Source organism: Euprymna scolopes, chromosome 16 (assembly GCF_053919585.1).
Source record: "Euprymna scolopes isolate OS-2025 chromosome 16, ASM5391958v1, whole genome shotgun sequence".
Classification (NCBI taxonomy): domain Eukaryota; kingdom Metazoa; phylum Mollusca; class Cephalopoda; order Sepiida; family Sepiolidae; genus Euprymna; species Euprymna scolopes.
Window position 1 is genome coordinate 142,834,804 of NC_136497.1, and position 26,284 is coordinate 142,861,087.

The window sequence follows — 26,284 nt, forward strand, 5'->3', positions numbered from 1 at the left end:
TGCATATAGAAAGATACATATATAGACACATCAACATATATATATATATATATATATATATATATATATATAGATAGATACACGGAAAGTTATATAGACACACATAGATAGATACATACATAGGACATTATAAACATATATATATATATATAGACCACAGAAAGGTATATAGATATAGACACAGTTGCCTATAGGCTGAGATAAACCCCGTCTCTCTCACACACACACATACAGTAGGGAAATTTATAAGAAGATTAAAGAAAGGTGTTTAAAATTTGAGATTTAAAAAAAAATGTTTCCTCTTCTATCATCCTCCCCCATGTGTTGCCATTGTTTACATTTATTTTACGGATCTGTCTGAGCACTCATTAAGGGCAATTTTATATTTTTATTTATTTTTTTTTTTTAGATTTTATTTATTTATTTTATTTATTTATTTTTTTTTATTTCGTTGCCAACCTAATTAATATCAACGACATTTAAAAAGTGCTTTGTTTCCTTTGTTCGTTATTATGATGATAATGAATTGGCCTTAGTTTCATATTTTTTGGATGCATTTTTTTTTTCATTTCCATGGATATAAATATCACTAAAACATCCACTGGGTCATAAGCTTCAATTCGGTACCTAACTTGCCTGGGTGGTTTGCCTGTAGGCTGAGATAAACCATGTCTCTCACATAAGATAAAAAGGCTGCTGTTTAAAGCACTGATAATATGGAATGAAAATTCAAAATTTAACAGTTTTAAAGACCAAAACAAGTCCAGAATTTTTTTAATAAACATGTCTATTTATTTTAATAAACAAGCATGTTTATTTTTATTACTTAAAAATACATGCCAAATTTTCATTATTAAACATAGTCACAGATTTATGTGTTTATATTTATTTTCTTGTAGCTCAATTTTATGAGTTTGTGTCCGATATTCAGTATTGAAAAATGCATTGTTTTGTTATCTTTTTGTAGTTATTCCATTTGCCAATTAGTTATCTGCTGCCACCAGATCAGGCTGTGTGAAGATATTGGTTTACTGAGACAAAATGCACCTAACATTTGTAAATTAGTTATAGGCCGTTTTTAATTGTGGAGTATTATACTTCAGTTTCCAGATAATGTCAGATTATCAGGAGAGAGTATGCACTATTTTGGAGCCAACTTCTCGACAGCCTTTTATGCATACCTGACCCTCTCGCTAATATTATCAGAACTGCAAGTAAATCAATAAAAAATGGGCGTTTAGTAATATTATGGTTTCTATTTTGGTTAACATGTATACATGATATGAGTATCGGCTGAAGAGAGCTTGATAAAGGTATCTAAAACGGTCCCCAATTATGAGGTTTGAAATCAACAGTACCAATGACTAATCTCATAAACTTTCTGTAAATAAAATAAATGTTTTATAGTTAAACTATTTTATTTTCTTATTTTTTACCACGTGCTAAAATACAATTGTTTTTTAATCAACAGTCAACTTGACAAAGCACATCGACATCACTATGAGATCATCCCAGAAGGTGAGGCAGTTTTATTTTTTCTGCTTTGAATTATTTGGATTATTTCTTTTTGAGATGAGATGAGAATTGGTAATTTGGATTATTTAAACTACTGTTCTCATCTCTAGTGTTATTTTCATCACATTTTAGCTGATGCAACCTTTTTTTTTTTTTTTCTTTTTTTTCTTTTTCTTTTTTTTCTTTTTTCTTTTTCTTTTTTCTTTTTCTTTTTCTTTTTTCTTTTTCTTTTTCTTTTCTTTCTTTTTTCTTTTTTTATACACATGTTATTTTCATCACATTTTGGCTGATGCAACCTTTTCTTTTTTTCTTTTCTTTTTTTTTCTTTTTTTCTTTTTTTCTTTTTTCTTTTTTCTTTTTTTTTCTTTTTTCTTTTTTTTTCTTTTTTCTTTTTTTTCTTTTTTCTTTTTCTTTTTTTTCTTTTTTCTTTTTCTTTTTTTTCTTTTTTCTTTTTCTTTTTTTTCTTTTTCTTTTTTTTCTTTTTTTTTCTTTTCTTTTTTTTTCTTTTCTTTTTTTTTCTTTTCTTTTTTTTTCTTTTTTTTTTCTCTTTTTTTTTTCTTTTTTTTATACACATGGTGGTCACCACTTATCAAGGCCCGGAAGCCACTCAGGGATAAGGGTTATTGCAAGTACAGTACGTTAGTGTGGAGATTTAATGAAGTGTTTACTTAAGGGGGCGGTTCATTAGGAATTTGTTAACGTTGGACTTGAAGACATCCAGGTTGTAGTCAGGTCAGGCAGGCACACGGAACAGTTTCACAGGCGTGCAGTTCTAAGAAAGAAGCTTTGTTTATGGAATCTACGTTTTGATTTAGGCACAGATAAAGAGTGGGGAAAATTTTGACAGTGGATTCAGCTAGACGGGTGTTTTTCGTGAAAGATTGGCGAGGGGGGACCAGAGATTGGAGTTCAGACGAGCACCTGCCATGGAAATAACGATAAAACAAGGATAGGTTTGCAACGTCTCTTCTGTGGGAGAGAGGCTGCAGGGTAGAGAAAAGGGCATCCTCCACTAAGCCACAAAGTCTGTTTTGTACTCTGTCAAGGCAGGATAGGTTGTTTTTAGCAGCTCCTACCCAGATATGACAGTATTCCATCCTGTAACCTTCAAGTTTATCTTCACAATGGTTTTTATTGGTGGATGGTAAAATGTTTTCATTCTTTTTAACAAGCCATCGTCCTTAAAATTCGAAATGTGTGATGTGCTTATGAAACAGAAATACTGCATTTTCGTATAAATTTCGGTCCACACCGACTTAACGTAATGTTTCTGGACTTTTGTGCTGTCAGGGAGCTAAAAATAGCTATCGAATCACTGCTTAGCCTCTATTTAGCGCAGGCCTAACGTTCTGCAAATGGTTTCCTTTGTTTTGGCAGACTTGCGAGTTGTTTTGTAGACTAAAATAGCCATGAAGCGATTTAGTGACAAACCAAACACTTCAACGGATAAAAGAGCAAGCCCAAGGAGTTTCACAGTGCAACAAGTGTTGGATAAAGTGACAAATTCTGATTCAGATGAAGGCGAATTTGATCAGGAGTATGTTTCTGAATCAGGTAACGCTAGTGATGATGAATATATCAATGAAGGAGGAAGTTTTTTTACATGGGGGTCACCACTTATCAAGGCCTGAAAGCCACTCAGGGATAAGGGTTATTGTCTGTACAGTAATCAATGAGATAGTATTGTAGTAATCATTAGTATTGGGGGTTTTTATAGTTTCTTAAGGGGGTGGTTTATCAGGAGTTTGTTTATGTTGGACTTGAAGACGTCCAAGTTGTAGTCAGGTGGGAAACAGGCAAGCGGCAGAGAGTTCCACTGGTGTGCAGTTTTAAGAAAGAAGCTTTACTCATGGAATCTACGTTTGGATTTAGGCACAGATAAAGAGTGGGGAAAATTATTGACAGTAGTTTCAGCCAGACGGGTGTTTTTCGTGAAAGATTGGTGAGGGCGGGGGGGGACGAGGGATTAGAGCTCAGACGAGCACCTGCCGTCGAAATAGTGATAAAACAAAGACAGGCTTGCAACGTCTCTTCTGTGGGAGAGAGGTTGCAGGGAAGAGAAAAGGGCATCCCCACTAAACCACGAAGTCTATTTTGTACTCTGTCAAGACAGGATAGACTGTTTTTAGCAGCTCCTGCCCAGATGTGGCAGCAGTACTCCATCCTTGGACGTACTTGGCTTTTATACAGATAGAGAATTGCAGTGATAATTCTGATGATGCAAATGGGCCTGCGCATCAACGAGGGCTCCACCTGTTAGACAGACTGGTATGTGAAGGCTGAATGCTGGCAGCAAAAAATTACTAACGCGTTTGGTTTTTTTTTTTTTTTTTTTCACAATTTTGCCCAGGAGGCCAGGCATAGGAGCAAATTAGATTCAGTAGCTCGGGTCTGGTAGGGTTAAGATGAGGATTGATGATATTTAGATTGTTCAGACTACAGTTCTCATCTTCAGTGGTTTTCTCAGTGTTCCAAACGATGTAAATTCTGATCTAGATGCACCTGAAGAAGGCCGGAGGTTACATCAGCTGATATATTACAAGAATAACACTCAAGACGAGAAGTCCAAATAATAAATCCTCATCTAAAAAATTCAGAACATTTTTACATGTTGGCATGTGTTGGACAGCTTTAAGAAATTTACTTCCAAACTAACCTAGTCTTTGTCCTCTAATCTCAAAATTCACAAATATTACCTTTTTGTTTTACTAACGGATTATCACTTACGAAGGACAAAAGCCATGCGAGGATAAGTGTTAATGAAATCGAATGATTGTCAGTTGAATGATAAAGCACCTTTTTGAAATGATCGAAAAAGATTGGGATGGATCAAATTTGAATACTTGTCGGAACCATTCATAATGGGGATCTGCTGACACTGGTTTTAAAGATGACTAGTATCTTGCAGGGAATTAATCTTGGTCATATGTTCCAGGCAGGAAGCCCTTGCAAACACGATACCACGAGGCTGATTCTTAGCTGACTATAACATGGTCATTTTCAAGTCTAATGTAAACATGTTAAGTTATCCTTAAATAAATTCTGACAAATCTTATGGAAAAAGAGGAAGATCGAAGATGAAGCAAACAATCGATTTGATTGCAACAGGAAGAAGTTGGAGGGATGCTGTGGATCTGACCAAAAGCAATTGTATACTTTGACCGCCTCGTGCATCGCAGGAGTCTTCACCATTACAGACTGTCACCGTTGTTTCACCGGCCACCCGACACTTGTTAACTCTTCTCCTTTGGTGCTTTATAATGAGTAACTTATTGTTAAGAAAATTTTTTTTTTTTTTTTAAATAAACTTTATTTTCATCAGAATTGTGTGTGTGATGATAATAAACAAATGTCCCCTTTCCATGTAAATAAGAAGAGTATTAGATAGGTGAAAATGAGATTAGGATAAGCCGAGACTCGAACCTTGTAAGCAAGGTTAAGAATTGGAATGTTAGAAATTAGTCTATTGTTAAATTCTATTAAAATAGTTAGATATTGTTTATATCGTAAAAAGAATTGATTGTTTATCCTTCTAAAAACTGAATATTAAAAATGTCAGCTAAAGAATGAACAATACAAATTAGAAATATATTGTTAAAAATAGGTTAGAATTGTATGTTGAGAATTCTTTTGTTGTTAAAATGTGTTTGGAAAAACATGTATAGCTACGTGAATTGGCCACGTTTGGGGAAACACACTTCTGACGTCATAGACGAAGGGGGATTCTCAATATAGGAGCTAGTCAGTCTGCTACTCAGCAGAAGAGTAGCGTCAAGAGCAGTTGAGTTGGAGTCAGTCCTTTGGAAGCGAAATGAAGAACATTAAACTATGTAGATCCAAATTTGAATTCCTGACGTCATCAGCATTCGACCGGTCAAATGAATAAAGAATCATTGTGTTTTTGTAAAACTGTTGTCATGTGTCATCTTTCAACACTCAAAATGTAACGTGTTAATCATCTTATAACGAACATTGTGTAACCATTACAAGATTATGTATCTCCCTTCCTCTGTGTTAAGAACTTGTATACATCTCCATTCAGTATCTATGCGAAGTCTCAAGCATCCCATAACTGTAATATATATGTATAAATGTCTTCGCTCGCTCATCATTGTTATATATGTCTCCAATACGAACTCCTTGTCATCTCTCTTAATATGAAAATGTACAACATGAAAAGTGTAATGAGTTAACAAATAAACCATTAAATGTTCACGTTCCAACTTAGTTTCAACTGACTCCAACCAGTTTAGAGGTCCTGAATCTGACCTTAAACTATATCCGTTGGTGAGGCCGCAGCTTGCAGGCTTGGGGAGTGTGGAGCCACCTTTTAATTGTCATTGCTTCCAGGTCTCCACTCTGGCCCGGAGATGTTGCATCCTTCTACCTGTTCGGTCCTGAATGTGATCTAAAACTATATCCGATGGTGAGGCCCCAGCTTGCGGGCTTTGGGGAGTGTGGAGCCACCCTTTGATTGCCATTGCTCCCAGGTCCACTCTGACCTGGAGTGGTAGTACCTGTTTGGATCCCAACTATGGGTTAAATAGAAACTGACATGAAAACAAAATATATATTCTATTGAAAAATTTTCTTCCGAATCACTGGATTTGGCATTAAATAACCTGCAAAGGGTTGATATGCCGTAAAACAAAAACAGCCAGTTTGGCTCTTTTTAAGTATTTGTGAATCGTAATCACGTGTTCAAACTATTGTATAGTCAGTGTGTGGTGTTTATACGGCAGTTTATATACTTTACTAATTCAACGTGTGTGTGTATATATATGTACACGTATTTGCATTGTTTGAGTGTATACGTGGCCTAACTGAATGTTTGTGGTTCTTCACTATTTGGATTATATGTGGTCTTATCTATATACTAGTGATGGGACGATTCTAATATCTTTCCCGATTCTGATACAACTTCCAATTCCGATTCTTTATAAATCTCTAAATTTATTTAAAAAAAAATATATATATATATATATATATATATATATATATATATATATATATTCCTAAACGTAAAATTACACTCATGGAAGGTGATCTGTAGATTTTAGCTTTACTTGTATTTTAAAATCAATAAATATTATTTTATCATTATTACCAGCAATGAAAGATTTTGCTTAAACAAATCAAATTAAAAAAAAATTGTTTTGGCGGTCGGTAAATAGGCACCAATTTTTCCAATACTGATTCCGATAACCCGTTAATCCATCCGCTGTCTTCAACATCCGAAATTGAACTCAACACCATGCTTGTCAAACCGGGACATGGGATATGTCAACTTCTGGTCACTTGCGCAAATACCTTCCAGTGCAAACTTGACTGGTTACCAAGTTTTACAGGTTTTGGGAAGCTTATCAAAACATAGCTTCACATCTCTTGTTTACTTTGCCATGTAGCTTGATGGACAGATAACAGATAATTTACTTTTCTGCTTAGCAAACTACCTAAAACAAGCCAGCTCACAGCAGTGGACAAATTGAGTCTACTATTGATATGAATTTATTATTTCTAAATGTATCCTTAAAACCAAATTCCAAATTAAATTTTTCATTTTATATTTTTGATTCCCTTTTTTGTAATTTATTTTATCTTTTTTTTTTTTTTTTTTTTTTTTCTCAGGTTCGGTGTGCAAACTTTATTTTGATCTCGAATTCTACCGTGAATTTAACCCGGGACTTGAAAATGGATATGCATTATGTCAGATATTTATTAAGGTAAAATTATTTACAGCTTTAAGAATTAAATGAGGTGGGAAGTTTTAAGAGTCTTGAAGGCATAAGTATCACGCCCCAAAGCGAGGAGGTAAGTTTACCACTGCCCCCCCCCCTGTCTTGTTTCTGTTTGTCTCCCCAATTCACATTATTACATCCTTTATCCAGTTTTGAAGCACAGAATTAACTTTGGCCCTAGTACTCTGACTTAGGGTTAGTGCATGCACCGGCTTTCGTTGAAGGGTAAGGGAGTTTACCACCGGAGATGTGTCACTTGACTGACTCCCATTAGATATTCAACCCTTGGGTATCGAGGCTCTCGGCTAACTTCAGTCGGGTCTAGGCAAATAGGGTGTTAGGCTTGTATTCTTTGTAATCCTCCGTGCAAAGAAAGAAAGCGAACAGAATGATGAACTCAAAATCCAAATATTTAGATTTTCTTTTTTTTTTCTTTTTTTTTTTTTCCTCCCCTTTATTTCCTTTATTTTGGTTCAGCTTTTATTCATCTTTGTTTTTCTTTTGTTTTTTTTTATTCTTCCCCCTCCCCTTTATTTTGGTTCGGCTTCTATTCATTTTTTTTTTTTTTTTTTTTTTTTTTTCCCCTCCCATTTTTGGTTCAGCTTTTATTCATTTTTTTTTTTTTAAACAATCAACACTTGAACAGCACTGAAATAAAAGCATATAATCAACGGACGGAATAAGGATAAAAAAAATACCTCAGGTATCAAACTTAGTCTTCCAATTACCTCGGTAATTAGAAAGTTTATGGGGTTTAAGCACAGAATAGTATTACAAGCGTATGCTATATTTTCGTGGACATCGGCAATATTACATACCTAATGTGCTTCAACAAGTCATATCTTTTTTATTTGTGGGTCAATTTTTAAAAGAATTACATTGATGGAAAGAGAATATAATAAGCATTCCAATGCTGTTGATTTATTTTTCTTTTCTGCATTCAATATTTTTATGCTCCAAGTTAAAAATGAAAAAACAGTAAAAAATGTCATCATATCAACGAGTTTTAACAGTGAGGTGGAAAGGAAGTAAAAATTTACCAAAAAAATTATCACAGAGAAAATAAAATTATCCAGTTATGAATATTAAATGTACTTGTCCCAAACAAAAATCCAGTTAGATAATTATAAAGAATTCCAGGTTAAAAAAAAAAATGGTACTATTAATCTTGTCAGGATATGATTTTCAAGTTAAATTTGATTTTTGTTTACAGTATCTTTTGTTTATTAGATTGTTAGTTGAAAATACAGAATAATTAACACTCCTCTCCTCCCTATATTAAGAAAGGATTTCTAAATGTTATTATTTCAGCATGGTCCATAAACTGCACAATTGCCAAATTTTATTTAAAACTTGCAAGGTTGTTAAAATACATACAAAATCTGCGTAAATTAAAATATCATGTGTAAGCATATTGTATGTCTGAGCAATGCAGGGCTGTGATATGACACACACACATATATATATATATTAGTCATATTTTAATTCATGCAGAATTCATATTCATTATTATTCTCAATTGAATATTATATTGAACCTAATGTATAGTACCTGTTTCAAATGTTTTTAAAATATGACTTTGATGGCATTTGCTGGAATTGAAACCCAAACATTTATGCTCCAGAAACGTTCCCTGCAAATGTAGCTATCGAAAGATAGATAAAATAAAAAATATTTAATATTAAACAACTTGAAGAAACGAATTTGGTCATGCGCAGAAATATGTTGACAATTTTACATTCCGACTTGCCAACATATTTCATTCATCCAAACAAAGATTTTACTTGTTATAAACCATCCTTGGTTTACGATTACTATTCCCTGTTAATTTCAGTGCTATGCGACCAGTAGTTTCAGAGTTTATCGGTTAAACATTTTCACACAGACAGACATACATTTACTGTTTTATTGATAAAGAAAAATAAACATACATAAAATATATATATATATATATATATATATGATGGACTCTCCCGTCGATTTCGACGTATGAGGTTCAGACAACCCATATTTCTAAAACTCATTCATGCTTTTGCCTCTGATGACTTTTTAGTCCAGCAAGGGACTTGCAGGCAAGACCACAAATAGAACATGAATGTGGATTTAATGCTGCAGATATTGGTTCGGCTGGTAGTCGTTTTGCTCTTACTCTGTTTTCTTTCAGTTGCCTTAAGCTTTCAGATTGAAACCTCTGGAAACCTTCAAAACACCTTGATCTCCATCCTTTTCGGTCATTCACCTCATCTTCAAGACTCCTGTATAGTATGTTCACTGCAGACAAGTTACTCTTCAACTTGTCCTTGTACCTAAGCCAAGGACGTCCGACAATTCTTTTACCACTCTCAAATTGACTGTACATCACAATTTTTGGAATTCTGTCATCGGGCATCCTCAATACATGACCAGCCCACCGCAATTGCGATTGAATAAGGAATAATTCAATGCCAAATATTTTGCATTTTGTGAATAATTCGGCCTTTGATACCTTGTCGCGAAGGCTAAGACCACATATGGAGCGTAGACAGCTTTTGTGGAAAACGTCCATATATATATATAGGAATGTCTTGGGCATTTTTTTGTTTTCTGAAATCTTAAGCCAATTTAGCAAAACTCAATTTTCACTAATTTTCTTAGAAAACTGTTTTCATTAATAATTAATTTCCTACCTTAACGGTTTTTTTTATATGTTCATGACTGTGACATTAAGCAAATATAGTTGGTTTAACGTGAAATTCAATATTTCACATTTTGCTCAAGTAACTGAGAAAGCACCCAGAATAGTTAACAACCCCTTCTCCATGTTAGAAATGGATTCTAAACAATGTTATTTCAGTATGGTCCATAATCTGCACAATTACCAAATTTTATTTTTAAAAAATATATCAGGATGCTTTGGACATTATTATTTTATTTATTCATTTATTTTTTATTTTTTTTCATAATAAAAATCTAAACAATATGATATAAATGCGGGAGTACCCCAGGGGTCTATCCTTGAACCTTTATTATTCCTAATATTCATAAATGACCCCCCCCCCTGATAAAATCGTTTATAACAGGCACAAGGGGTAAACAAATGAACGCATATCTAAAGAAATGGCAAAAACACTAGAAGATAACCTCCAATCTGTAGTGGAATGGGGACAAAAATGGATTGTCACATTCAATGTTGCCAAGACTGTTTCCTTCAAGAAACCTTCTCTACCACCAATAGCAATGGCCAAGAACACATTACCCAAAAGTACTTCCTTTTAAACTCCTTGGCCTAACGTTTACAGGGAATATGAACTGGAATAGATACATTGAGAGCATTGCCAAGGCTGCTGCGAAGAAGGTGGGCTCTCTCTACTGTGCTAAAATATTACTTACGCCTAAAAGTATCCTGTACCTCTATAAGGCCACCATTCGCCAATGTATGTTGTCACATTTGGGCTGGTGCATCTCGCTCCTGGACAGGGTTCAAAAGAGTTACCAACCTGATAGGTCCTGAACTGTCATCGAGGCTTCAGCCTCTGTCCGAAATTTTGCATTCCTCTGCCTGTTCTAGAAGTACTTCAATGATGAATGCTCTGACGAACTACAAGCACTTGTACCCCCTTGATGTGAATAATACCCCTGACAAACCCGACAAGCAGCTAAATCCCACCCCTTCACAGTAGAAATCCCTAGGTGTAAGAAAGCATTCTATTACAATAGTTTCTTCCTCAGAACTGCTAGACTTTGGAACTCCCTTCCGGGATTCTGCTTTCCCAACTGTACTGACATGCAGAAGTTCAAGTGTAATGTGAACAGACATCTTGCTACTCATTTCTTTTCATAATACCTTTGCAAATTATGTCCCCGATAGTAGCCTCCTACTTCAAAGTGGCACTTGATTGGGGTGAAAATCAAATTTAAAAAAAAAAAAATCGCCTTATCTCTTCACCTTGTTTTAAAACCAGATTATTTCTCCTTGCAGTATGTGTGCGCCTGGTTAAATGAAGTTTTCTCCTTTGATTGTGATGAACGAAATGTCCTCATCTTAGATGCCAGGTAACAATTGATTTAAATATTCTGAAATCCTTTTTTTTTTTTTTTTTTTTTTTTTTTTTATTTCCTGATAAAATTCATGTACTCCAGAGTGTGACATTTTAACTTAATCGAGTGTTTCAAATTTGGGAGCTTTAAAGAGTGTTATCTAATGTCACTCCCAGGCACACTCTGATCACAGTTTGCCATTTATGGGTTAAATAAAATGGATTACATGCTAGTAATCTGTATATTAAGTGAGTGTCCAACCTGATTTGCAGCATGAAGAAGAGGTGGGCGGAAAGTAATGAATAAGGTTTGGAAAAAGAAGTTTCATACCAGCTCAACAATTCATTCTTTTTAGCTGTCTACTGCTTTGAATACTTCATATATTGCTTTGAATATTTCATATATTGCTTTGAATACTTCATATATTGCTTTGAATATTTCATATATTGCTTTGAATATTTCATATATTGCTTTGAATACTTCATATATTGCTTTGAATACTCCATATATTGCTTTGAATATTCCATATATTGCTTTGAATATTTCATATATTGCTTTGAATACTCCATATATTGCTTTGAATACTCCATATATTGCTTTGAATATTCCATATATTGCTTTGAATATTTCATATATTGCTTTGCAAACTTCATATATTGCTTTGAATACTCCATATATTGCTTTGAATATTCCATATATTGCTTTGAATACTTCATAAATTGCTTTGAATACTTCATAAATTGCTTTGAATACTCCATATATTGCTTTGAATACTTCATATATTGCTTTGAATACTTCATATATTGCTTTGAATATTTCATATATTGCTTTGAATACTCCATATATTGCTTTGAATACTCCATATATTGCTTTGAATACTTCATATATTGCTTTGAATACTCCATATATTGCTTTGAATATTTCATATATTGCTTTGAATACTTCATATATTGCTTTGAATACTTCATATATTGCTTTGAATACTCCATATATTGCTTTGAATACTCCATATATTGCTTTGAATACTCCATATATTGCTTTGAATACTCCATATATTGCTTTGAATACTCCATATATTGCTTTGAATACTCCATATATTGCTTTGAATACTTCATATATTGCTTTGAATACTTCATATATTGCTTTGAATACTTCATATATTGCTTTGAATACTTCATATATTGCTTTGAATACTCCATATATTGCTTTGAATACTCCATATATTGCTTTGAATATTCCATATATTGCTTTGAATACTTCATATATTGCTTTGAATACTTCATATATTGCTTTGAATATTCCATATATTGCTTTGAATACTTCATATATTGCTTTGAATACTTCATATATTGCTTTGAATACTTCATATATTGCTTTGAATACTTCATATATTGCTTTGAATATTCCATATATTGCTTTGAATACTTCATATATTGCTTTGAATACTTCATATATTGCTTTGAATACTTCATATATTGCTTTGAATACTTCATATATTGCTTTGAATATTCCATATATTGCTTTGAATACTTCATATATTGCTTTGAATACTCCATATATTGCTTTGAATACTTCATATATTGCTTTGAATACTTCATATATTGCTTTGAATACTTCATATATTGCTTTGAATACTCCATATATTGCTTTGAATATTCCATATATTGCTTTGAATATTCCATATATTGCTTTGAATACTTCATATATTGCTTTGAATACTCCATATATTGCTTTGAATACTCCATATATTGCTTTGAATACTTCATATATTGCTTTGAATACTTCATATATTGCTTTGAATACTTCATATATTGCTTTGAATATTTCATATATTGCTTTGAATACTCCATATATTGCTTTGAATACTTCATATATTGCTTTGAATATTCCATATATTGCTTTGAATACTTCATATATTGCTTTGAATACTTCATATATTGCTTTGAATACTCCATATATTGCTTTGAATATTCCATATATTGCTTTGAATATTCCATATATTGCTTTGAATATTTCATATATTGCTTTGAATACTCCATATATTGCTTTGAATACTTCATATATTGCTTTGAATACTTCATATATTGCTTTGAATACTTCATATATTGCTTTGAATACTCCATATATTGCTTTGAATATTCCATATATTGCTTTGAATACTTCATATATTGCTTTGAATACTCCATATATTGCTTTGAATACTCCATATATTGCTTTGAATACTCCATATATTGCTTTGAATACTCCATATATTGCTTTGAATATTCCATATATTGCTTTGAATACTTCATATATTGCTTTGAATACTTCATATATTGCTTTGAATACTTCATATATTGCTTTGAATACTCCATATATTGCTTTGAATATTCCATATATTGCTTTGAATATTCCATATATTGCTTTGAATACTTCATATATTGCTTTGAATACTTCATATATTGCTTTGAATACTCCATATATTGCTTTGAATACTTCATATATTGCTTTGAATACTTCATATATTGCTTTGAATACTTCATATATTGCTTTGAATATTTCATATATTGCTTTGAATACTCCATATATTGCTTTGAATACTTCATATATTGCTTTGAATATTCCATATATTGCTTTGAATACTTCATATATTGCTTTGAATACTCCATATATTGCTTTGAATACTCCATATATTGCTTTGAATACTCCATATATTGCTTTGAATATTCCATATATTGCTTTGAATACTTCATATATTGCTTTGAATACTTCATATATTGCTTTGAATACTTCATATATTGCTTTGAATACTCCATATATTGCTTTGAATATTCCATATATTGCTTTGAATACTTCATATATTGCTTTGAATACTCCATATATTGCTTTGAATACTTCATATATTGCTTTGAATACTTCATATATTGCTTTGAATATTTCATATATTGCTTTGAATACTCCATATATTGCTTTGAATACTCCATATATTGCTGTGAATACTTCATATATTGCTTTGAATATTTCATATATTGCTTTGAATACTCCATATATTGCTTTGAATACTTCATATATTGCTTTGAATATTCCATATATTGCTTTGAATATTTCATATATTGCTTTGAATACTCCATATATTGCTTTGAATACTCCATATATTGCTTTGAATACTCCATATATTGCTTTGAATATTCCATATATTGCTTTGAATACTTCATATATTGCTTTGAATACTTCATATATTGCTTTGAATACTTCATATATTGCTTTGAATACTCCATATATTGCTTTGAATACTCCATATATTGCTTTGAATACTCCATATATTGCTTTGAATACTCCATATATTGCTTTGAATACTTCATATATTGCTTTGAATACTTCATATATTGCTTTGAATATTTCATATATTGCTTTGAATACTTCATATATTGCTTTGAATACTCCATATATTGCTTTGAATATTTCATATATTGCTTTGAATACTTCATATATTGCTTTGAATACTCCATATATTGCTTTGAATATTTCATATATTGCTTTGAATACTTCATATATTGCTTTGAATACTTCATATATTGCTTTGAATACTTCATATATTGCTTTGAATACTCCATATTACTGCTTTGAATACTCCATATTACTGCTTTGAATACTCCATATTACTGCTTTGAATACTCCATATTACTGCTTTGTATACTCCATATTGCTGCTTTGAATACTCCATATATTGCTGCTTTGAATACTCCATATTACGTAATAAATTATTTTTCCAATGCTTGATTGATTTGTTATTTCTCATGATATGTATCATTTACTTCTGTTTATCTCTTTGAATTGAAGGAGGTAATGCCTGTTAGTATGGTATTATGGCAACAGGTCAGATATCTCACTCCTCCCCCCAAAAAATGGTAATTTGTATAGCAAACATGTTCATGTCAAAACAGAAAATATCATATTCCAAAAATCGCGGAAATTAATCAAGTTTTATCTAAAAAAAAAAAAAAAAAAAAATCAAATTTTATGATTAATCAAAGAATGTCAGTCTTGCCTGCCATTTTGAAAACAATCTAAAGAAAAAAAACAAAGGGAGATAACTCAATAATTCAAACTTGCAGGATTTATATTGTAATGCTTACAAATTCTGATTAAATGCTTAAAAATGATTTTCTTTATTATAAAAATAAAAACATAAATGTACCACCTTACATGAATTTTGGAATCTGATATTTTTGCTTCATTAGATGCTTACATATAAAGTGAATTTTGACAAAAAACATTTTTTTCTTTGGCATTTTCTGATTGATAATTGTATATTAAACAACTTCTTTTCCAGCACTGCCTCCAAGTATAGCGAGCATTTAATATTTCAACTTCCAAATGCAGCTTTCAAAGATAATCTTCAAATTGGTAAGTGTGGAAAATTATTTTCTCCAAAATTAAGCACCATTCTAGCTTTATCGACACAGATTTGTTACCGTGGCAAATACTGAATGTTAGATTGTATGGAGGTTCCGAGACATAGGGCATGAAATAGTGTATTTGTTTATAGAAGCAACACAATGAAGAGACGTAACAGATAGACACAAATTGAAGCAACTTTAGATATAACTAGCATGGGTGCCCGGTGTTGCCCGGGTGTTTGGAGGTGTGTGTTGAGCAAAAAAAAAAAAAAAAAGTGGTAGTAGGAAGGCAGGCTCGAACCCATACCGTGAAGGAGGGAAAAAAACGTGACGTCTTTGCTATTACTACCACCGTCAAACCGGAAGTGATGTAGGTTTAAATTAAGGCTAGACAATCGAAAGGAGAGGATGACTTTAAAAAATATCTACGAAAAAAGCGACCATGTAGAAAAGTGCCCTGTTGAGGATGAAGAAATTAATGTTTTAGATAATTTTTCGGTATTTGTCATCTGAAGGGTCGAGCTTCAAAACGATACTGATCTTGTGAAAATCCATCGCCTTTGTCGAAAGTTTTAGGCAGACATGCAAACATACATACATGCATTTATATATTGGTAGCTCAAATTTTCAACCAAAACCAATTAAAAAGCTTGCCCTATCTCTGAATACTCTTTTATGTAAAATTTCAAATGTTTAGACCAGAAATTGTCTGAGTAATTTGGTAGAGACCACAGGGGTCAAATTTTGTTTTTAACTTTGACCCCTATTATGATCCCTTAGCATTTATTGTTGTGGGCTCAAATCAAGTTATTAAGTTAGATCCATGTCCAAGGAACCTATATCTAAAATATCAAGTGTTTAGGCCCAAAATTCGCGGAGGAATTTAGTAGAGTTCTCAAAGGTCAAATCGTTGAACTTTGACCCCTTAACAGCCAAATTTCTGGCCAAAAACGGATTACGAAGATTTTCCCAAATCTCCATACCCTGTATGTCAAAAATCGAGTCTGTAGACTGAAAATTGAGTTATTGCGTCGGGAAATATACCTAGATAGACAGACAGACACACACACACACGCACATACAGACAGACACTTTCACTTTTATATATAGATAACAAGGAAACAAACTATGCAGATTCACATTTATTTTTATTATTTGGATTCTTCAAATGACTCTTCTTATCTTAAGTGTTATTTGCGCAACGTTTCAGTCAATGTAACTTCTGACCTTCAGGTGTATCTTGTAGAATTTTTGGAATCTTTCAAACTCTTGTAATCTGCACACAGTTTTGAATAGAATCAAATCAATAAGGGTTTTATCACTCAATGAGGAACCCCTCCCTGAACTTTAGCCATCTCTCTCTGTCCTGAGCTATCCACTGCCATGTGGGACTCGTGTGTTGTATCAGGTTGTCCCTCTACCTCGTTCTTGATCTTATGTTCACGAGGTGTCCATTCTGTTGTTTTGGTGGACCATCTCTCATGTTTGGCTACGTGCTGTGTTTGGCTGTGTTGATGGCAGTAACTCTTGTTTTAACAGAACCGTTTATTTAATTAACGGGTATAGCATACTCTTGTTCCATCGCTCATGACTGGGTAGAAGTCCTGAGTAATTTGCATTTGTATTTTTGGGTCGAGTTTCAATCTCCTGGAATGTAACTTTTACGACTGAATTTTACTTAATTAGTAGGACGTGTTGAAATTCCACAGCAGACTTTTATTTTATTGATGTTGGCATTTGGTGGATGTTAAGCGTAATTGTAGTTTTTTTTTTTTTTTTTTTTTTTTTTTTTAACTGCAAAAAGTAAAATACGCTCAAATATGATATTTTAATTAAAGCAGATTTTGTGTATATTGTTATAGTCAATCTTTTCTCGATTCTTGTATATTATAAAGTTGTGATTTCAAAAATGTATCTATTTGACTTGGATGCATCAGTTTGAATCAAAACTTTTGAAGAATTATTGGTAAAATTATTTATTACAAGAAATGGAATGTCATAACAATTAAACGACAGTCACTCGGAAGGAAAAAAGGATGTAAACATGACACACAAAATAACACCCGCTATCATATTAAAATATAGATATTAGTGCTTTCTCAGTTTCTGCAAAACTACTCACCTTTTACAGTAATTTTATTGTTTTAACATCTGTTATTCTAGGAACAAATTTCAACTTTGTGTTGGTTTTGAGACCTACTTCTGGATGAATTGATTTTTAAAAATATTATGCAATTTTTTTTTTTTTTTTGTGGCTCTTTTTTCATATTTCTCAACAAAAACTTGATATGTCTGAATATATAATGGTTTTTCATGGTGGTCAACTCAAATATACATGTGTTAAGGCCTGAAATTGCACTGTTATCCATTTACACTGAGATTCGGCATATCCAGGGACTCTCAAGAGGTCAAAATGGCCAAAAATGACACTTTTTGCCCCATAACGTTTGATTCATCCGATAGATTTTCCTGAAACCTTGGCCAAAATGTGGAGGCCAATGTTTCTTAATATAGATTCAGTGTTGGTGACCCCGGCAAAATTCTTGTCCGCATCCCTCTTGGACTTTTAGGGCTAAAAAAAACATGCCTTTTTTGGAGCTCTTTTTTCATATTACTCAAAAACTTGATATTTATGTCGATATAGTGGTTTTCCATGGTGCTAAATTCAAATGTACATTTCTTAAGGTATGAAATTGCATTGTTTGTCCATTTTCACTGGGATTTGGCATTCCCAAGAGCTTAAAAGGGGGTCACAAATGCCCCAAAATTGCAAAAAATGACACTTTTTACCTCATAACTTTTGCTCCATCCATTAGATTTTTCTGAAACTTGGCGAAAATGTGAAGACAACATTGGCCCTTCACACTTCTTACACTCATCATCTCTTCACTATTTTTTGTGGCGTCATCTCGCATGCAGCACCAGAGGGGGACCATGCATGTGCGGCTTGTTAAAGTAGAAAAAAAATAAGCTCTCTTCACAAATTCAGTAATGTTCATCTTTTGCTTTTGGGGATGTGAATGCATCACAAATACAGCAGAATAAATCCAGATATGTCACACATTTCCTTCTACTTGATGTAGCGGCCATGTTGAATTCGAGACTGTTTGCAGAATACTTGGGAAAGAAATAAAATTTCTTTTTAAACATGTACTGCTTTCATCTAACATTTTTCTAAAATGCAAATTGTAAATTATAAAAAATATATACAAAATTTAAAAATTGAATCGTTTAAAGCCAAACAAATGCAGAAACACGTTTATTTATTGAAATTGAATTTGATATTTTGATTCACACCAGAATCTTCATCAGGAAATACAATTTAAAAAAAAATTTTTTTTTTTACGGTAGTAATACTTGGATTACTTGGCACGTTTTCCTTCAGATGTTGGTGAAGAGTAAGGTTTAAAATGTTCAATATAGTAGAAAAATCTCTGTCGAGCATGTATGTGTTAATAGAAAGTCTGTTTTAATAAGCACTGTTGATATGGAATACAAAATTAAAATTTTTAAACGGTTTAAAGCCAAACAAGTGCAGAATCTCTTTCAATAAATAAACTTTTTTTTCATTACATAGGCATCACCACTTATCAAGGCCAAGAGGCCACTCGAGGATAAGGGTTAAAGAGTGTACAGTAGAAATTCGACAATATAGTAATCGTTAATAATGAAAATTCAGTAATTTGTTAACTTATATGGAACGGTTCATCAAAAAACTTCTTTACATTAGACTTGAAGACAACCATATTGTAGTCGTCTGGAAAACGGAAGACGATTCCACAGGCGTGCAGTTCTAAGAAAGAAGCTTTCTTCATGGAATCTACGTTTAGCTTTAGGCACAGATAAAGTGTGGGGGGTGGAGGAGAATTAGTGATAGTGTTTTCTACTATACGTGTGTTTCTTGTGAAAGTCTGGCGAGGAGGGACCATAGATTGGAGCTCAGCCGAGCACTTGCCGTGGAAATAACGATAAAGCAAACTCCCCAACATCCCTGAGAAAGAGGTTGCAGGGAAGAGAAAACGACATCCCCTATGAGGCTACAAAGTCTATTTTGAACTCTATCAAGGCAGGATATTTATTAAAATTAAATTCAATATTTCGATTCATAACATAACGATTGGGTGTAAAATCTTCGGTATATATTAATGTTTACAACTGAAAGAAAAATTCCATTTTTATAATTGAGAAGCCTTGTACTCAACACATCTGTCACACTTTCTCGCTGAAAATGAATGCAAGGGGCGTAACTCTTAAAATGAGGAAAGAGTTGCTTCCCTTTAAAGTACAAAAATTTCTTTTTAGCTAATAGGAAGGAAATTCAACTTCAATTTTTAACGGAACTGTTTTCTTTAAATCAGTTTTTGGTAAATATTGGTTCATATTGTTAAAAAACAGATTTCACTTTCTGCAAAATTACTCACCTTTACAATAATTATTCTTTTGCATTGATTTAATCGTGATGAATAGTTTCCCCTCCCGTTTTAATTATTACTCTTCTGTTAAAATCAAGTTCCACCTGTCTTTGTTTACTTTCTTTGTCAGCTGATCGTTCCACTTCATGATGAATGCCCTGGAAAAATCCCTTCTGATTAATGTTGACCTGCTTCAAAATCGTTTGTTATTCTGAAAAACAACCTAGTTTGTTTATTTTAAAACTGGGAAACATTAATCAGAAGAGACTTTTCCAGGGCATTCATCATGAAGCAGAATGAGCAGCTGACAACAAAAGGTAAACAGATGCACATAACTTAATTTTTAACTTACACTCACTCTGTTTGCATCTGTCTTTGAGAAGGGATTAGTTTATTGCTAATTGTTTGAGGCACCTCTACCGGGGAATGCAGACAGAGCTACTGAGGCACTTTTTGCATGCGAGACTCCTCTTCCTCTAGGGCACTTGTCTCTTCAATTCCATTTTTCCACCCTTGTGTCACATTATCCTACCCTGGGGGAAAAAGACAAATGCCAACTGGTTTTGCAAACTCGCTTTGGTACTGGTGTAGTTTACAACCCATGCTGCAACTAATGGTTGATTGGCATCTTCAAGAAAAGCCAGGAAACGAAATGAACTAAAAATCAAAACAAAGTACTGATATTAAACGGGGAGGGGGGGGCGATCAAGAAAATCACATTTAAAAAAGTCATCATAAGGGAATTTAAATAAAAAAATTTTAAAAGAACGCAACAATTTTTGTTGGGTTAGGATGAAAAGTTTCTTGCATTTTTCTTTTTTCTTTTTTTTTTTTTCTTTTTTTTCGTTTTTTTTTTTCTTTTTCTTTTTTTTCTTTTTTTTTCTTTTTCTCTTTCTCTCTTTTTCTCTTTCTCTCTTTTTCTCTTTCTCTCTTTTTCTCTTTCTCTCTTTTTCTCTTTCTCTCTTTTTCTCTTTCTCTCTTTCTCTCTTTTTCTCTTTCTCTCTTTCTCTCTTTTTCTCTTTCTCTCTTTTTCTCTTTCTCTCTTTTTCTCTTTCTCTCTTTTTCTCTTTCTCTCTTTTTCTCTTTCTCTCTTTTTCTCTTTCTCTCTTTTTCTCTTTCTCTCTTTTTCTCTTTCTCTCTTTTTCTCTTTCTCTCTTTCTCTCTTTTTCTCTTTCTCTCTTTTTCTCTTTCTCTCTTTTTCTCTTTCTCTCTTTTTCTCTTTCTCTCTTTCTCTATTTCTCTATTTCTCTTTTTCTTTTTCTCTTTTTCTTTTTCTTTTTTCTTTTTTTCTTTTTTCTATTTTTTCTATTTCTTTTTCTCTTTTTTTTCTTTTTTTCTTTTTCTTTTTTTCTCTTTTTCTTTCTCTTTTTCTTTTTTCTTTTTTTTTCTTTTCTTTTTTTTCGTTTTCTTTTTTTTTCTTTTTCTCTTTTTCTTTTTTTCTTTTTCTTTTTTCTTTTTCTTTTTTTCTTTAAGCAAAAGTTTGTGGGAACCAAGTTCCATATACAACGAACATTGAACACAAACTTGTGACATTAAAGTAAACCTAATTATCTCCCTTAAATTCCGGTAATACCATTTTTTGCCACAAGGTGGCGTTAACATCTCACTTCCGCTCCATATTACTCGCCTGCTTTTTCCTTTGGACACGGAACCATGCAGATGCATAAAAACTACGCTACTGATTTGCACACATGCAAAAGACATTCGTACTCCCACGAAGAGACTCTCAAAACAATCACGCAAGTAATGTTTTCCTATACCTCTTCAGTATTTAACTGTTTCTTATTACTCATGAAACAATTATCGTAAATAAATATACATCTGTTGTAAATTTATGTGTCCATTCTTGGCTTGGTGAACTAAGCGACCATTTTATATTTATTCCGCTACACACAAGGGAATCAGTAACTCTGATCCCCAACAAGTTAATAATTCTTTTCGCTTTTATCTATTTTTTCTTTTATTTTTATTTATTTATTATTTTTCTTTTTTCTTTTTTTTTTTTTTGGGAAGGTGAGAAAAAATCTTATTAAATTTTTAGGTGAAAAAAAAGTTTGTTTTTTTTGTAGGTGAGATAAAGGCATTGCATTTTTTTTTTTTCTTTTTTTTTTTCTCAACACAATATATTTAAATTGTTATTGACAATTATTGCCTGCTGCAATTTGATTGGCTAAGCCTTTTGGCAGCTTTCACTAGTTTTATGTACACTGCTAGATGCTGACAAAACAGTTTCAGCACGTATTAGAAATTGCAGCAGTACACACGTGTGTATGCGCACGAAAGTTCTCCAACTTTTCTTTTGGCTTATAAGTTTTCTTTCTTGACAATTCAGTAATTCCTTACAAAGATTTGTATAAAGGCATGAAACCACATTCTAACATTTAAAGACTGCTTTATTGGTCATCTTTGTTAGTAAGGTATAGAGAGAAGCAGGTTGTATAGAGAAAGGGTTAGTCATTGAAAGTATTTCTCTGTTGAAACGTAGATTAAAGATTAAGCAAGCTTGTTGAATGAGAAAGTTTGTGCGTGTTAAAGTTATGGTATGTAGCTATGATAGATTATTTGTCTCCTTGAAGTTAGTAATAGAAGCGTGTGTCATGAAAGATTAGAGACAGTATTGTTGGTTGGTTGTTTTTGTTTTACGGCATATCAACCTTTTTCAGGGTATTTAATGCCGAATCCAGTTATTTTGAAGAAATTTTTTTTAATACAATATATTTTTTTTTTTTTTTTTTTTCAAAGTCAGTTTCCATTTAACCCATAGTTGGGGCCCTAACAAATACTACCGCTTCAGCTCAGAGTGGACCTGGGAGCAATAGCAATAAAGAGTGGCTCCACACTCCCCAAAGCCTACAAGCTGGGGCCATTGGATATAGTTTAAGGTTATATCCATGACCAGAGACAGTATTGTAAGGATGAGCTTGTGTATGTGTACCGCATGTGGAGATGGCCATATTGGTTTGTTTGTATTTCGTCATAATCGAACATAGTCCGTAGACCAGATGTTGACTTGTTGAGTACCAAGAGAGAAATTGAGGATGACAGGTTCATTCCACATGAAGTTATTGTCTGTCCAAGAATTGGGAAGAAAGAGTGTGTTGCCAGTTTTGAGTTTTATAAACTCAGTCACATGACTGGGAGCTGGCTTCTGATTGGACAAGCCAAGAAGGAAGTGTATCTCAAAATCTCGAGCCACAAGAATTCGCTTCTGCTAGTATTTGTCGCAATTTTCCTCTGCTACAGATTAAAGCCTCTGCCATATCTTTATGAAATTTATGATCACTTTAATCAATTTTTTTTGACTTGTTGAATTTTAATTTGGGATTGACAATTGTTTTCTGTTGCAATCTGATTGGCTAAGTGTTTCAGCATCTTCCAATGATTTGCATAAACTGCCGGAAGATGCTGACAAATTTTTGTTTGAAGATCGGTTATGAAATGGACCAGTATCCTTGCTTTTTTTTAATATTTATTTATTGGTCCCCCCTCCCAGACAAAGGAGGGATTGAACCTAGTAATTTACTCCAATTCATTCGTTCACACTTTCTCATTAACCACGCCTTGGATTTTATAAAAATTTTGCTCAAACATGAGTCATGGTTAAAGTAAATTTTTGCCAAAATGGATTTTCCAGGATAATTTTGGTTGTAAGGGTATTTTCTCGATAACTACTTGAATATTTTTTTTTAATTTTGCATAAACATTATTTTCGCTTGTGGAGGAGAATAATGAATGCTTGGCTTTTTATTTTTTTGAATTGTTTCCATATTTTCCAGGTTCATTTGTCCAGTTTATCTCTACCCAATTGGTGATGTGGTTGAAAGAATCGGTTTCCCTAGGTGACAAGGAGAATCAAGCTGTCGGTCGTTCATCAACAAAGGCGATAGAGATCAAAACTGAAGATGGAGCATCCGATCAAAAGAAATCTGCTGAATCCATAGACTTTCCTAAACCTGATCTACCACCTTCTCGCGTAACATCCACAAAATTTCGCTCTCGGAAAATATTTTCTTTGTTCTCCAAGGAAATGCTGCAGAAATTGATTGTGAAGGATAAAAATTGTGAAGAGACACTTATTTGTGATTTGGGTAAGATGAAGGCGCTTTTTTTTTCTTCTTTTCGTCTTCTGTCAGTTATGGAATGAGGGCTCACCATACTTTGTTTTGAAAAAAGAAAAGGAAAGTTGCTGCATTGCAAAGCGTGTTTTCTCATAACATAAATAATTCTGGAGCTGATTGTTCTCGTAAGCAGCATCGTGTCTCTTTTCTTCACAATAGATTACACAAAAGAATTTGTGTGTGTGTGTGTGTGTGTGTTTTCTATGGGGAACTCAGCCAGGGAAAGCGGAATGCAGGGGTCCAAAAGAAACGATATAAAGACTGTCTGAGAACGTCCCTAAAAGACTTTGACATCAGCCCCCAGTCTTGGGAGAGTCGCGCTGCTAAACGTTCGGCCTGGCGTTGCGTCATCAGCCTAGGAGCCGACAGGGCAGAGAATCAACGCATGACACACGACCAGCAGAAGCGCAAGAGGAGGAAGGAGAGAGATGCTGGTTCACAGCCTGCCGATACCGCCTTCACGTGTCCAGAGTGTGGAAGAGTCTGCCGAGCACGGATTGGCCTCATCAGCCATCTCAAGACCCACAAACCCCTGACGCCGAACTGATTGATACCTTGGTCATCATCGACTTCGACGGACGAGCAAGAAGTGTGTGCGTGTGATCTTGTTCATTTGAGGAACAGTCTCTACCAAACACTTCTGTCAATTTTTGGTTTAAAGACTTAAAACTTGATATATAGGTGATTCGGGCCTGTGGATCAAATTTGATTTTAAGTGGAGAAACCAGCTGCTAAAGAGTTAAAAATAAAAATTTTAAAAAATTGAACTTTGCAGGATTAAGTTAATTTAGTGCTATTCTATATATGCGCAAATATACATTTATGTTAAAGTCTGTTCACTTTTAACTATTTCTTATCCATTTGACGATAGCTCAAACGGTAACAGCTAAAGCTGGAGTGCTAAATGTTCTGGTTTGGATTCTAGCTGGTGACAATCAAGTTATTTTTATTTTATTTATTTATTTATTTATTTACAACTTTTGAAATCACGGCTATATATATTGGGTACAATGTAATAATCAATAAGAATTGGTTCTTAAGAATAAATATGAAATCTGTATAAATCAAAATATCTTTTTTCCCATGTTCTGGTGATCACGGAACGAGAACTTGTCATACTTTGCTGTAAAAAGAAAATTGCCAGAAAATGTTTTCTCATATTATTAGCAGGTCACATCGTTAGAGAATAGCCAGGCAGAAGCAATAAATTATCTGCTTATCTAGTGATCTATCTTGTCTATCTATCTGGCTATATAATTATCTACCTAGCGATGGGTTCTGGATATGACCTTAAACTATATCCAGTCGTGAGGGCCCCAGCTCGCGGGCTTTGGGGAGTGTGAAGCCACCCTTTAATTACTATTGCTCCCAGGTCCACTTTGACCCGGAGTGGTAGTACCTGTTAGGGTCCCAACTATGGGTTAAATAGAAACCAACTTGAAAACAACAAATATATTCTATTAAAAATTTTTCTTCAAAATCTTTGGATTCGGCATTAAATAACCTGAAAAGGGTTGATATGCCGTAAAACAAAAACAACCAACCTAGCGATGAGTGGACAAGAGATCCGAATCGTCATATTTTCACAACATGTCAAACTTCTGATTAGTTTGCACCGGAAGTGTTATTTGCAGGTTTTTATTTTTTTTATTGTGCACTTTGAGATGTGATTTCCGTATATCGAAAAGGACCGATCCATTAAATTTTAAAAAAATTTGTTTATGTAAGATTATGGTTAGTTAAGTGATGCAAACAGTTTTATAAAAATACAATTACGTTTAAAACTTTTTCTTTCATACAATAAACTAGCACAATGTTCGGTGTTGCACAGTTGTAAAAAAAAACATTTAAATATGATATTTTAATATTTTGTAGTATCGACCCAATTCTCTATTATTATTATATTGTACCCAATACATAATAGTGCTTTCAGAAGTAAAATAAAATAATTTGGGTGTTAGCTAGAATTGAAACCAAAACGTATACCTCTTCGGTCTTATTTGTTACTGTACCACGTTCATCTGCGTAAAAAAAGTTTTTAAAAATAACATTGTTCCGCAAATAAATTTATATTTGCTCAGGCATAGAAGAGCACTTTAAATCGA

At 33.1% G+C, this 26,284-nt stretch overlaps 1 protein-coding gene across 4 annotated transcripts in view; it reads left to right on the forward strand.

Moving 5' to 3' along the window:
* The window catches only part of LOC145296136 (DNA-directed primase/polymerase protein-like), an 86,549-nt gene that overhangs the window by 29,190 nt on the left and 31,075 nt on the right, over positions 1–26,284 (forward strand). For all 4 annotated transcript variants that reach the window (XM_080142290.1, XM_080142291.1, XM_080142292.1 and 1 more), the window contains 5 exons: positions 1,472–1,518; positions 7,144–7,238; positions 11,212–11,285; positions 15,583–15,656; positions 23,838–24,149. In XM_080142290.1, the coding sequence (XP_079998416.1) occupies positions 1,472–1,518; positions 7,144–7,238; positions 11,212–11,285; positions 15,583–15,656; positions 23,838–24,149 (602 nt within the window). The remainder of the gene's footprint in view (positions 1–1,471; positions 1,519–7,143; positions 7,239–11,211; positions 11,286–15,582; positions 15,657–23,837; positions 24,150–26,284) is intronic.